Source organism: Cladophialophora psammophila, assembly GCF_000585535.1.
Source record: "Cladophialophora psammophila CBS 110553 chromosome Unknown aczJe-supercont1.4, whole genome shotgun sequence".
In the NCBI taxonomy this organism is placed as follows: Eukaryota; Fungi; Ascomycota; class Eurotiomycetes; order Chaetothyriales; family Herpotrichiellaceae; genus Cladophialophora; species Cladophialophora psammophila.
The window spans coordinates 1,821,175-1,834,800 of NW_006912925.1; the positions used below are offsets into that span (position 1 = coordinate 1,821,175).

The window sequence follows — 13,626 nt, forward strand, 5'->3', positions numbered from 1 at the left end:
TCGGTCCCTTGCGAATATCAATTCCATTAATGCAAACTTCGTGCAGCTTGCAGACGACAGAAACTTGATGGTGCGGGAGGGACGTGAGCTCAACACCTCCAGAACCAACGACATGATTAGAGAGCTTCTCTCGCCAGTGGACTTGATAGTACTGAAAGCACTACTTCGTCTCAAGCTGGTTGGCGTCTGAAGGTCCCCTTACATCGTTGATTGAATCGCTCATCTCCTGCGCGGAGAACATCCACCGCGTATGGACCAGACCAGGCGATAACTCAGCTCCCAGATTTGGAGAACAGTTCAGAACGTGGGAATTGGTGCCCGTGCGGGTCAAGTCGCACCACCACGAACGGAAAAGCTCTGTAAACTGCAACTGTTTCGCACCGAACTTGATATTTGCCAAAGCTCTCATCTTCCACCTCGCCTCCCAGCGCCCACCACTTTGAGGTCAAAACAAAAGCCTCAGGCGTGGCAAGCAGATGATTCCTGAATCAACAAGATGCGTCTTGCGTAGACTGCGTTGTTTGGTTTGAGGAGTTGGTTGAGATCCACCGATCGGCGCCCTGCTGGTATGCCTTAATCTGAATGACTTCTTGTAGCATAAAGTAGAGATGAAGTCTTGCTATAAGAGGAGCCAGAATAGCATATATATTTCGAGCCTAGGGCAGTCCTTTCTCGGCCGATTTCGTCCATTCCTGTGGGTAACATGTTGTTCGTTGCTCCTATGATCTGGGCCTGCTGAGATGGTTGCCACGGGGACGGTAGCACTCAACTGAGATATTGCGTACTCAGTTCATCAAGGTCGAGCAGTCAGTCCAGCATCCGACGTATCGCGGACTGCTGAGGAGGGAGCGCTTGAACCGCCCGATAATATCTTGACACAGGAACAATCTGTGTTCAAAGAAGGAAAATTTTCCAGAACCCTTCAGCAGAGCATATTTGATTTTGAGCATTCCCAGCTGTCCATATAATTTTCTAGACATCTCAATCCTCCCGCCTAAGGGACCTCCCCCAGACCTCGTCGGCGTCCTTCTTTCCTTTCGTCTCAGGCACATACCAGCTCACGAACACAAAGGAAACAGCCGCAATGGCTGCAAATACGAAGTACACCACACCCTTTCCCAACTTCTCGTTCACCATTGGGAAGAACTGGGCCACGATAAATGTCGAAATCCAATTTGCTGCTAACGCCCATGATTGAGTTGCTCCCACTGCCTCGGGCCCGACAAGTTCTGAGGCCAAAATAAACGGCACGGGGCCAAGGCCAAAGGCAAAGCTAGCAACAAACAGAAGCACCGCAATTGCGGAAAGAACAGGGATTGCACTGCGGATCCCGATGGCGAGGAGGATAGATGAGGCCCCCATACCGGCGATGGATGTGAGGATACATGGTTTGCGACCCAGCACGTCGGCAAGGGGTGCGAAGCCAGTAGTGGCGGCAATGTTGAGTATGCTCACAAAAATATTGAGTAGGGCTGAGTTGGATGCAAGTAAGTCTGCAAGCAGAGAGACACCATACATGACGATGCTGTTGATTCCGCAGAGTTGCTGGGCCATCATGACCACGACAACTGCAAGGATGGCGCGGTTATTTATTGGGTCTCGGAGCACCGCTAAGATTCCCATGGGTTCTGGTGCTTTGTCTCTTGAAGACGTGTTGCTGTCCGCGTGCGGTTCGCGGTCAGAGTTTGTTAGCAGTGTTCGTTCTTCTTCTGCTCAAGGATTAGACATATCGACTGAACAGGACACGGGTCACGAACCTTGTCTTTCATCAAAATCCTGGACTCTCCAGCCTTCCACCTCCTCCTGAATTTCGGCCTTCTGACCCCTGATGCGCCGAAGATTGCCGTTAGCTTGTCGTGGCTCTCCATGAGCAGCCTGCCACTTGGGACTCTCCACCGAGAACGCCAGTCCAGCAAACTGCAAGACACCAATCATGCCCGCAACTGCCAGGATGATACGCCACATTTGTCCGTGGCTCAAGAAGTAGCCTAGGAGCTGAGTAGTGAAGATACCCATGTTCGTCATGATTTGCGTGAAGGCACCAAAAAAGCCCTTTTCCTTGGGAGGGGCGATTTCGGAGATATAGATGGGCACCACCACCACCGAAACGCCTGCGCCTAGGCCAGAGATGAAGCGTCCCGCCGAGAGAACGCCAATGTTGGGCGCTAGGGCTTCAGCGAGAGGGCCAAGCGCAAGCAAAAAGGTGTTGACGCGCATAGTACGCAGACGGCCATAGCGTGCCGACAATGGCCCGGCCGCGAGAGCACCGATTAGACCACCCAGGGTGAAAATGGACGAGACAAGCCCGAGTTGAGTTGAATTCATGGGAATGCATGATGGCAGTCCGCCCAGTGTTGATGATGGGCTCTTCTTAGATTTGATTGATTTCGCGGCGCAGGTGATGACCTCTTGAGGAGCATTGAGCTCAGCCTTCATAATGGATTTAGCAGGGGTTTAAGCACTGCAGGGCCTGGGATGGGATATCAGAAGACAAGAAGCCATACCAAATGATAACCAAAGAGCAGCGGTCCAAGTGTTGCTACTACGAGGAGGTAGAGAAAATATGGGGTGAGCTCTTGCGACCAAGACCTCAGCTTTGAGGCCAGGCCCATGTTTGTACTGGTTTGTATGCCTCAATCAAAGACCCTCGACCCTGGTCCTGGGAGACAGCCAGTCCTATCCTTGATTGCTGTGTGTTCTCTCAACGGCTCCTGTCGGTCGTGAATATTGAGGATGGACGAGGTGGTAATTGACTCGTCAGCTGGCCAAATGACTTTGCGGAAAATAGAGGTGCCGTTGACTAGCTCCTTGGCAGGCACCTGACTTGCACTAGGTACGCGCGAGCCGCGTTAAGTGGTTCCACGTAACACGCGTTTCTACTTGGGCGGACGTCTCTTCATCTATCATTACCAGACACGCCGAAGCATGGCACTTTTTCCAAGGAGGCCTGCCGAGATATATCCCAGAGCTTGGTCAATGAGTCGCACCAGCAGCCTAGGTTCTTTGGCATGGACGTGGGATTGGCCTTTAATTGAATTCCCCAAGTATCCTGAAGAAGTTGTGCACCGACGCAACACGGAGCAGCGGCACGTTCAATGGCAATATATGTGCTGAGATATTCCCATAATCTCAGCTTCTGTGTGCAGTTCAGCTTTGAGCACTCTTCCCTCCGCACGAGAGATTGTGCAACTTGGTGCTGGTGAAACGGGCCACCCAGCTCTTTGCACATTTGTTCTCGCTCCGCATACTTTTGTTGCAATGGACAACTTTGCGCACTGACACGACACATGCGAGAGACAGCCTTTTGCCCAAAAATTGAACTACGTTAGTCCACGCGTTCTCCCAAGGCGACCGAACCGAGTTCGTGGCCAATGACGAGATCCAATCGAGCGTCTTCAACGGGCGCCACAGACTGAACAAGCAGGGTGTCGTCGCAGTTTGCCTCTGGCTTCCATTTCCAGCGACCTGAGAGTCTACTCATCTCATGATCCTTTTACGGACACGACCGAATAGTGCAGACGTCAAGTGCCTCGAGAGGGGCAAGATAAATATTAAATGTCACCATAACCCTTCGACGGCCTGGGTTGCAAAGATCCCTAGTAAGTGCTCCCAATCACCTTGGTGTCCTAAGTGGTCATGAAAACGGACATTAACTCTCACTTCACGAACTGGGTGGTTATGGCTACGTACTGGCTATCTAGGTTGGGCCATGCATTTTACCCTTTTATTTTCCAGGTAAGTCCCTGTCATTATGCTTCTGAGCTCTTGCCTATCAGTGCGTACGACAACGCCTTAGTCCCGTGCACCTATTCCAGCTGACCAGCAACAACCTGTAGGTCTTGTGGCTTATCCCATGGTCTCTCTGTCAGAGCTCCCTGCTTTCTATGCACTTGCGCCTTTTGCTCCTGCAAATATCGTCCCCATCATGAAGTCGTATACATCCGCCGAGATGCGGGAAAGAAAAGAGACAGAGAAGTTCAAGCAGCGCCACCCCACTAAGAGTCAGTCAGGACCGTTGCGCAGCCTTAGCACTCAGACTTACTAGTTGAGCCACCAAGTCACTGGCCACATCGAGGTAAGGATAAGGGCTGGAGATCTCCTTTTCCACGTTCTTATAGCGCTTGCTGACCGGTTTCCAGTAGCCTTCTGCACCCTCTTCATCGAGCCGATCAGAGCTCGTGTGACTGATGTCTCCAAAACCACTGGTGGGTCTGCTGTTCGTCGGACTGGTGACTGTGCTGCTGCTGGTAGGTGTCTTGTTCTTCTCGCGCTCCTTCTTCGCGTCATGCCAAATGACATTCTGGTATCCATCGCATTTGAAATCCACAACAAACGTCCCTTGCTCTATGGTGTACAGTTGAATGTCAATGAACACCCAAACTCCAATATGCTCGCTTGGGATCTTCTTGTTGAGCGCAGAGAGACTGTCAGGTCTGCTCATGGACACTTGTCCTGGGCCAGTAAAAGCATCCAAGCTATGGCCGGCCGGCTCGCCTCCAGTATTCTGTCTCGTGGTGTGTCCGCTACTTGCTGGTGTCTTTGCATATGATTGGCCTCCGTTGGGAGAGTTCATGCCGAGCACTTGTTTGACATCCTCTGAGGCGTATCCCAGCTGCTCGATATGTTTCTTGAGCTGGTTCTGTGCTTCTGCCGGCAGACTGACCGCCGAACTGTGAGCGGACAGCGATGGTGCTTCACCGGGCATCAGCAATCCCTTCTTTAGGATTCTCGCACGAATATTGTATGGGTCTCTTGGTATGTAGTAGTCGTCGTCGACGAATGAAAACCGCTGTTGCATAATCTCATGACGTTGGCCGGGCTCTAGTTCTGGCGGAGGCGGTGGAATGCCATCCTTCTCGTCCTCGCCGTCTGGCATCGACTCCGGTCGCAGCCACGGATTGACTTCCCACTCAGCACCTTGAGCCATGAGAGCGGCATACAAGCACTTCATGGCCTCCCAGGGTTGGTTTCGACTGCGGATCCCAAATTGCCACCGTCTGGGCTTTGTTTTCGAGGCTGGTGGGCGGTTTTCATCGGTTGGTAGCGTCGTCATACCTTCGGGCCGAGTTTTGAGGTCTCGCAAGGAATTCAAAACTGTCACAGATCGCGAGTGTGGTTTTAACGCTCTTGACGTGGCCTCTTGTTCCTCTTTGGATCGATAAATGGGATTCCCGTGTTCATCCTTAATTTCCTCGGGGATGGGACTTTCGGCTTCATCCTTCTGATCTTGATTTTGTGTCGGATGAAGAATCATGTCCGGGTCTTCGCCGCGAGCCTTGGCCTTTTCACGAATCTGAAGGAGTTCTTCATGGACGTGAGGCAGTGACGTGTTCAGCACCCGAACATTCGAGATCCTAGGCTTCTCCTCTTCTCTCAGCGAAGATGGAGTTTCAGATAACGATCGACTGGCTCGGTGGGCGTCTGTGCGGCTTGGAGTGAGAGGCTTGACATCATTATCCTGGAAGCGGCGTGGCGATCCGGGGAAGTTGGGATAATTCGGTTCGACAGGAGGTGAGGAAGCCATAAATGACTCCAGTTCTGGGTTGTCTGTGCGGTATTGAGGAGTGCTGATCATCAACTGGTTCTCTCTGACTATGAGATACGCATCTTTGATCGCACTTGGCTCGTCTTTGCTCAGAGCATCCTTGACATCCTCCTTTGCGTAACCCATCGTACGCCCAAGCTTGCCAACTACCTGCTCATGAATTTTCTCAACCACATCGAGTGGCTTTCCAGGGGCCAGCTGGCGAGGGTCGATGGCTTTGGTTGGGTCGACACCAGTATCTAGAAACTCCTCAACGGGGTCAACCAAATAAGCAGGGAGATCTTTCATGAACCATTCATCTTGCCGGATTTCGGGAATGGTGATGCGATGAACGGGATGTACTTGCAAACATCGCTTGATCAAGTTTACCGCGCCCGGCGGAGTCTGTGATGGAATGTGAAAGGTGCCGGCCTGAATCTTCTTGAACAGTGCAGGGATGAACTCGTCGTCAAATGGAAGCCTTCCGACAAGAAAGACGTAGAGGATCACGCCGCAACTCCAAACATCGACTTCCGGGCCAGCATAGAGCCTTCCGCCAATAACTTCGGGCGCAGCATAGTTTGGGCTTCCACAGCTCGTCTTCAAGAAATTGCCGTCTGTCATAATGTTGCTGAGGCCAAAGTCGGCGATCTTGACATTCATGTTCTTGTCAAGGAGGAGATTTTCCGGTTTAAGATCTCGATGGACGATTTTGTGGCGATGACAATACTCGACGGCGCAGATGATCTGTTGAAACAACTTCCGTGCCTTGGCTTCTCCAAGCCGACCATGCTTTACGATGTAGTCGAAAAGCTCCATAGGAACATATTCCAGCACCATGTATATGTCTGTCTTGGTGGTGATGACGGTGTAGAGCTTGATAATGTGTGGGTGACGCAGGAGTTGCAAATATTGGATCTCCCGCTCTATCCGGCCTGCCATGTCTCGACTGATCAATTTGCGTCGACTGATAGTCTTCATTGCAACCTCTTGACCGGTGACCTTGTGTCTAGCAAGCTTGACTTTTCCAAACGATCCTTCGCCGATATTACGGACAAAAGCGTACTGATGGAGTCGTTGCGCGGCGCGGGCAGTGCCTGGAGACTCTGCCATCGGGGTCTGACTCAAGCTGGAGCGTGCGGGAGGAGAGACGACACTAGGAAGGGACGGTCTTGAGCGGCTGGAATTAGTCTGTGGGAGGGAAATAGAGAGCTCGTCGTCGTTGATGGCCGACGACATGGTGGAGATGGGGTTTGGCAGGCAGAGATGCACTCTGCCTACCGTGAAGTGTCTGCTATTGGTTTATCAAGTCCGTCGGTTGAGGGTATGAATACACAGATTGATGTCACCAGTAATCGCTGAATTGGTGGTTGAGCATCTCAAGGGACGAATCAGTTCCAAACGCGAGGGTGGAGATCCTGCGTCTTTCGTTGGCGGCAAGATGGTGTGAGGTTTGAGCGGGTTACCCACACTGTACTCACCGAGGGGCGGCGATATCGAGGACGTAAGGAGGAGGCGCGCAGTGACAAGGCCTTTCGTGGCTATTCGAGGATCAGATTCGAAGATTTGGTGAAGTGAGTAAGTGATCGTGTGGGCGTTTGAGGGCGCAGGATGAGGATGAGGATGAGGATTGAGGCGAAAATGGACGAGGGGGCCAGAGGGGGCGCTGCCGGTCCGTGGTGCTATTATGACGGGCAGCCGTCCGCTTAAGTTACCTCAACCGGAAACTCTCCCCTTTGGTGGAGTAAAGCACGCTAAATTGGTGGGAGTTAGTACTAGCACCCCCTACTCGGTAAGTCCTCCATACTAACAAGTAGTATATATGGCAGAAACAGCCTCGTCGCCTCTTGACCTTGATAGTGTGTGGCGAGGAGGAGGACTTTTGTGAAGTTCTCACCGCAGAGTGACATGGACGAGAAACTGTATTCACCGGATTCAAGCACCAGTCCCTAGCCTATTGAAAAAAGTAAAATCCTGTCCTAGCCATGATATGAAACGATATGAAATGGAATAGGAGACAACTCCAGCGCTCGATTGCTTAGACCATCCGCCTTTTCACACACAGTCGGGATCCTCTCATCTCTCGTAAAATTTGGCCCCATGTTCTTGGATTCTACTTGCAATCATCTTCGAACGTTTCATCCACATGCTATGCTGCTGATTCCCGTCCATCGGTATGTTCTCATTCAATTCTGTCCATATCTTCATATGAAAGCCGGCATATCTTTAGGATCGACTAGTTCTTCTCTCTTGATATTGTTTGGTGTCCACAGATCTTCTCCCCCGGAGTAAAAGAACCAGTATTCTGCCGTGTATTCTTCTTCAGCCATGAATTGTGTATTGTCACAAATAGGCGGAGTGCCTCCCGCAACTTCAACTCGGTAGATATCCCAATCCCTCTTGGGGCTGACTGAATGTGTCCACCTGCCATTGCTCCCAGGGTCATCGGGCGGCAGCACAGATTCATACGGGAGGGCCTCGAACGTTGCAATGTCGAAAAGGGTGACGATGGCTGTGTCGTTGACAGTTCCGATGGTTCCCAAGCACTCCAGCGTGGAATTCTTCAGCTGCTCGTAGTCGAAGTCGTGGAGTTTGGCGGGTAGGGCGTGGAAGGCTTCTTCGTTGGGGAGATTCTGAATAAGAGGTGCTGCATCGTAAAGTTGCGTGGATTGAGATTGGAACTTGGCGACTTCCCTGGGACCACCACCGGGGCACAGGTACATGTACAGGCCACGCGCGATTGCAAGATACTGAAGAGGCTTGCCCGAAGGTGGAGGCGATAGTGAATCCGTACCTGGAAATGTCAGTGAATGACGACTCGGTTTCGCTTGATGATAGTTACAAGCTTTGTGAGGGTCGCAGGTGTTGCTGCCCTGGAGAGGGACTGCCCAGCCAGCGGCGGCCGAGGCGTTGATGGGAGGGATATAGTCAAGGTCACTGCGGCGATCAAAGCGACGAGCCGAGCTGGATCCCCTGACAAAGCTCAGTAGAATAATGGTTGTCAACCACAGGATCGGGGTGACCGCGACCATAACGCCACGACTCTTGGAAAGAATGGCAAGAAATGGGAAGTAGCCGTGATGGCCAATATCTGCTATCTTGTTGAATCGATAAAAACGAACGACTATTTGGTGAACGAGTGGCTGAGATGGAGGGAGGAAAGGAAGATGAGTAGGTCGAACAACGGAGGTCTTGAACTGCAGGAGCGACTGTAACGAAGACCTCAACATATTTTCTTTTGCCAAGAGGAGAAGGTCGGAAGAAAAGAGTGAGTGAATGGAATGCTTCACTTCATCTTGCTTCAAGCTTATCAGAAGGCGGGTGCGAAGAGGCTGTGCAAGTGCCAGCAGGGGCAGCAAGTCAGCAGGAAACGAAGACTAGAGCGAAGGTCTGTGAAGCTCACCGAGAATGGCCACAAATGCAGACGCCGTGATGTTTGCTGCGCATTTCAAACTCACCAGCTGCAAAGCTCACGAAGGCAGGAGAAACTGAAGGGATGAGCGGACTGAATTGGATACCTATCAACATTGACCACGATGGTACAGCGCATCCCCGTTGTGTTAACGGTACGTCTTCCATTCCAAACATCAGAAGGCACATCTCCCCAACGCCAGGCTCACAATCATCAAACAATGAGGTTAGTAGTACAAATCGAATCGATGCTTGCAATTGAGGCTGCTCAATGCAGGTCATCAGCAAAGAAACACGGCGCATGTTTTCAATGTCCGTCTGCCCGCGACACTTCCATTCGATCCCTTCTCATTCCCTCGAGGACACCCACGATGCCGCCATTCCTGAGTCTTTCCAACACGACGTTCATCCCTTCCTTTCCGTTTACCAGCGCGGACTGGGTTCGTTTGACTCCAATCAGCTCGATGGTCCGCTGAATGCCAGCGGTCGACCATGCTGCAAACAATCCTTGTTTCGGTGGTTCTTCTTCAGCATTTGCTGTGTGCTCTTGTCTTTTCCGACTCAATAGCTTGCCGTGGCCCAGGTGTGATACGAATGTCACAACCGTCCTGCAGGCGGTTGTCTCCTTGTGTCTCTGTGGCTGGAGCTCATCGCCTGATCGTTTCGAGGGCGCCATTTCGGGCAGCCGTTGCCGCTTATATGTTTGCCGTTCCACGACGCTCAGGATGCCTGTCCACTCCATATTTTTTGACTCTGTTTCCATCCATCCTTCCTTGATGTCAATGGTACTTTTCTCTAGCACGTAGCTCTGGCTGGCGCCGCCTGGGCCGGCAAGGCCACGAGGGAGGAACTTGAGGATGCCTGCGGGGACTTTTGATTTTTTTAGATGTAGTCGCACAGTATGGAGTCGACCCGTTTCTGGATCGATGTAGCGATCGATTACGTCTGAGCTGAGGACATGCCTGGAATAAGGGTTCGGGTAGCGCAGGAAATAGGCCAAGGTGACGGCAGGGAAGGTGTAGTCGTAGTTAAAGGAGTGCTCGTAGAATTTCATCCTGGCATGAAGACATTGAACCAAAGAAACGGCAGATGGTTAAGGCGTATGATGAGGAGGGAAAGGAGATGGCGAGTTTTTGGCTCTCACGCGAGCTCTCAAGCCCAATTGCCACATTCGGCCGAAAAGAAGAGGAGAGAACAGAGAGAATTGCTTGGCTTGTTGGCCAGCGAATTGTGGAGGACGGACATGATATCCGATGGCGGCATGACATTGGACAGCCATTGTCACCGCAGCTTGGGGAATTGAAGACTCAAGCCGCGTTCACAGTCACAAATCCACACAGACACACACACAGCCAACTGCACCAGCCATTGTCTTGAGACCTCATCGTAAACCTGTCTCTCACTGCCTGGCGTTCTCTAAAGACCTAGCCTCCTCCTCCCGCTCCTCACCCTCTGTCTCGGTTTGCTCGTTTCCCACATTCACCTCTCCAACCCCTCACCCGCCATGACAGAACAAAAAATCACCCCCTTCGAAGTCTCCGGCGGCGTCGACGAGTCTGGCCACATAAAGCCCGTCGACTACGACAAATTGATCCGCGACTTCGGCGCCACGCCTATCTCGCCCGAACTGCTCGAGAGATTCGAAAAGGCCACTGGCAGGAAACCCCACAGATTTATGCGCCGTGGGATAGTGATATCGCACCGCGAACTGGAAAAGATCCTGAGCAGATACGAAAAGGGCGAAAGATTCTACCTCTACACGGGAAGAGGGCCAAGTAGCGACAGCATGCATGTCGGACACAGCGTCCCTTTCGAATTCACTCGCTGGCTGCAGGAAGTCTTCGACTGCCCTCTCGTGATCCAATTGACAGACGACGAAAAGTTCATGCACTCCAAAACCATCAGCATGGATGATGCAACTCGGTACGCAAGAGAAAATGCAAAGGACATCATTGCATTGGGCTTCGACCCAAAAAAGACATTTATCTTCTCAGACTTTGAGTACATGGGCGGTGCATTCTACCGCAACGTATCCTTCGCAGCAAAACACATCACGCTCAACCAGATAAAAGGAGCATTTGGATTCAATGACAGCAACAACATTGGTGAATTCCATTTCCCCGCAACCCAGTCTGCACCCTCATTTGCAACAAGTTTCCCGCATATTTTTGGCACAGATGCCAAGGCTGTCCCGAGGATCCTCTGCCTAATCCCTTGCGCAATCGACCAAGATCCCTATTTCCGTGTCTGTCGTGATATAGCAGAGAAGATGAAATACGAGAAACCATGTCTCATCCACTCCCGCTTTCTTCCCGCTTTACAGGGCGAAGGCACAAAGATGTCCGCCAGCGTTGATTCCTCGGCGATATTCCTAACCGACACGGCCAACGCGATCAAGAAGAAGATCAACCGTTTCGCGTTCTCCGGTGGGCAGGATACTGCAGAGAAGCAGCGTGAGCTGGGCGGGAGAACGGAGGTCGACGTGCCGTACAAATACCTCACCTTCTTCCTGGAGGACGACGATGAATTAGCGAAAATCAAGGAGCAATATGAGAAGGGAGAAATGATGACCGGGGAGATCAAGGCGATCTGCATCAAGGAGTTGCAGCGATACGTGGGTGATTTTCAGGAGAGGAGAAAAAAGGTGAGCGAGGAGGTGGTACATGACTTTTTCAGCAGGAAAGGGCTGCTGTTTAGAGGGGCGCCAGCGGATCAGAAGACGGTTGCAGCAGGTGCAGGAACGGATAAAGGCGCAGCGAAGGAGAACGGCCCAAAGAAAGAAATCCCTTTGCGGTGAGATTCAAGGCGCAAAAAGAGGGAACACGATAGACGGTGCGCTTCGGTATGAAGTAGAGCATGACTCGGGATTCGAGATTTGCAAAGGGTGATTACGATCTAGAAATCTGAGCCTGGCATTGATTCTTTTCATGAGGATGTACTCATGCCCGTCGACTAGAAGCAGAGCAGAAGAGAGCATGCCCTTTTGGTCCATTTTCTGAGCATTAAATCATCAAACACTCCCACGTGCACTTTGACCACCGAGCTTCACCACGCCAGGAAAGAAGCCTCTTACGGCATTACTCAACCAGACCATTTCGCTGTCCCGCACCTCGTGGACCAGCACGGCCCCTTCGTCGCACCACCCCGCCGCGAGCGCGTAGAGCCTTGTCACGGACTGCATACCGCCGCACGCGGACCGCGGCGTTAGCCAGCGGCCACCGCCACGCAGGAAATACACCGTTGACAGCGACGCCTCGGTGATCTGGGCGTGGCTGTTGGAAAGGAGCACTTCCCTCGCGGTGGGCGGCGTGGTTGGGAGGAGCGGCGAGGCAGGGGCGCGCGCGCGGGCGTCGTCGTATGGTTTCCGATGCGTCGTTTTGTGCCGTGTGAACAGGGACACGTGTGTGTGTTGGGCGTCGACCGAGACCTCGCATAGCGGTGATACTGCTGCTGCTGATTGTTGTCGTTGTTGTTCTTTTGGTCCAGAGACAATCGGGCGCGTGAAAGGGCATGATGTGTACATGTCAAGAGAGCGAGCCAGGGTCGAAAGGGGCTGATCCGCCCCCATCGCCGTGCATTGCACAGTCACCTCCCCATCACGGGATACCAGGACGCGGACGCGGAGGTCTCGTAGGAACCCCACGCCAGGACCTTGAGAGGAGGAGGGGTCTCCTTGAGATCTCGCAGCAGCGTCCTCGACCAGGAGCTCTAGATTGATAGGACCATCTACCCCTGGCTGTACCAGCGTGTCGTCGCCATCGCTATCACCATTACCTCCTCCCTCGCCTGCGGCTGCCGGGGACGAAAACCTAACCGCGACGTCCGCCCAGCCGAAAGCGTCGGCAGCCTCGCGGAGACGGCGTGCATGCAGCGCGAGGAGTTTCCTGTTGACCTCTCTCCACTGCCGTATCAGTGCGCGGGACGACGCCGGTTCCTCCTCCCACTCGACGTCTCGGGCGTGGAACAGCGTATGCTTCAATGTTGTCACGATGCGAAAGTCTGGATCCGACACCGTCGAGTCGATATCTTCTTCCACTGGATGCGACGACATCTTCGAGTCCATTGGGGGAGAGGAACTCTGTCCCTGCCGCTCGAGGGACTCTTTTTCTTGCTATTATAGCCCTTTTTTTTTCCAAATAGGAGGGTGATGATCTCTTGGAGCTCTAGTTTCTTGTGGTTCCTATCCACAATAAGCCATCAGCACGGGGACCAAAGGAAATTGAATGTTGCATTTCACCACATTCAGAGGGGGTAATAGTCAGACTATCCCGAGAAACTTTCGGGGTCCCAAGAGTAAGTGAAAGTCAGATCCGACAGCCTCGTCGAGCCAAGAAAAAGGCAAAAAACCAGGTGGATCATCGAAGTCTTGTATTACATGCCATATCAAGGACCCAATGTCATTGAACATTAATACCCGATTTCCAAGACTGGTCCCAGCACTTCAAGTGCTAGAAGGAAAATATAGAGCTCCGGGGGCTTAATTGCCAGCGTCAATGTCTGGTTGCGTGATGCGTGGATATTGCAATGATCATGATGATCTTGGGGTTCTGGTGTATGTACGGCGAAACTTGTACGCAAAACGAGTCTAGCCACTTCCTGAGGTCCTTCTTTGGTCTATTTTCAAAATCTCAGCCCATATCCCAATTGATCTCGTGAAACTGTGAACTGTGTGCAGATAGTTGATAGCATTT

The 13,626-nt window shown here is 52.2% G+C and overlaps 6 protein-coding genes across 6 annotated transcripts; 1 reads left to right on the top strand and 5 right to left on the bottom strand.

The window, feature by feature from the left end:
• Positions 1-981: 981 nt before the first annotated feature.
• On the bottom strand, positions 982-2,612 carry A1O5_03578 (uncharacterized protein; the record flags this gene model as incomplete). Its single annotated transcript, XM_007744189.1, has 3 exons — positions 982-1,709; positions 1,758-2,430; positions 2,505-2,612. The coding sequence occupies 3 exons, from the start codon at positions 2,610-2,612 to the stop codon at positions 982-984; spliced, it is 1,509 nt and encodes a 502-aa protein (XP_007742379.1).
• A 1,394-nt stretch (positions 2,613-4,006) lies between these two features.
• A1O5_03579 (CAMK/CAMKL/AMPK protein kinase) lies at positions 4,007-6,763 on the bottom strand (the record flags this gene model as incomplete). Its single annotated transcript, XM_007744190.1, has 1 exon — positions 4,007-6,763. The coding sequence occupies one exon, from the start codon at positions 6,761-6,763 to the stop codon at positions 4,007-4,009; it is 2,757 nt and encodes a 918-aa protein (XP_007742380.1).
• A 965-nt stretch (positions 6,764-7,728) lies between these two features.
• Positions 7,729-8,556, bottom strand: A1O5_03580 (uncharacterized protein; the record flags this gene model as incomplete). Its single annotated transcript, XM_007744191.1, has 2 exons — positions 7,729-8,318; positions 8,367-8,556. 2 exons carry the CDS (start codon positions 8,554-8,556, stop codon positions 7,729-7,731), a joined length of 780 nt encoding a protein of 259 aa, XP_007742381.1.
• A 686-nt stretch (positions 8,557-9,242) lies between these two features.
• A1O5_03581 (uncharacterized protein) lies at positions 9,243-9,989 on the bottom strand (the record flags this gene model as incomplete). Its single annotated transcript, XM_007744192.1, has 1 exon — positions 9,243-9,989. The coding sequence occupies one exon, from the start codon at positions 9,987-9,989 to the stop codon at positions 9,243-9,245; it is 747 nt and encodes a 248-aa protein (XP_007742382.1).
• A 450-nt stretch (positions 9,990-10,439) lies between these two features.
• A1O5_03582 (tryptophanyl-tRNA synthetase) lies at positions 10,440-11,732 on the top strand (the record flags this gene model as incomplete). The annotated part of the gene is made up of 1 exon (XM_007744193.1): positions 10,440-11,732. One exon carries the CDS (start codon positions 10,440-10,442, stop codon positions 11,730-11,732), a length of 1,293 nt encoding a protein of 430 aa, XP_007742383.1.
• Positions 11,733-11,945: 213 nt separating this feature from the next.
• On the bottom strand, positions 11,946-12,986 carry A1O5_03583 (uncharacterized protein; the record flags this gene model as incomplete). The annotated part of the gene is made up of 1 exon (XM_007744194.1): positions 11,946-12,986. One exon carries the CDS (start codon positions 12,984-12,986, stop codon positions 11,946-11,948), a length of 1,041 nt encoding a protein of 346 aa, XP_007742384.1.
• Positions 12,987-13,626: the final 640 nt, after the last annotated feature.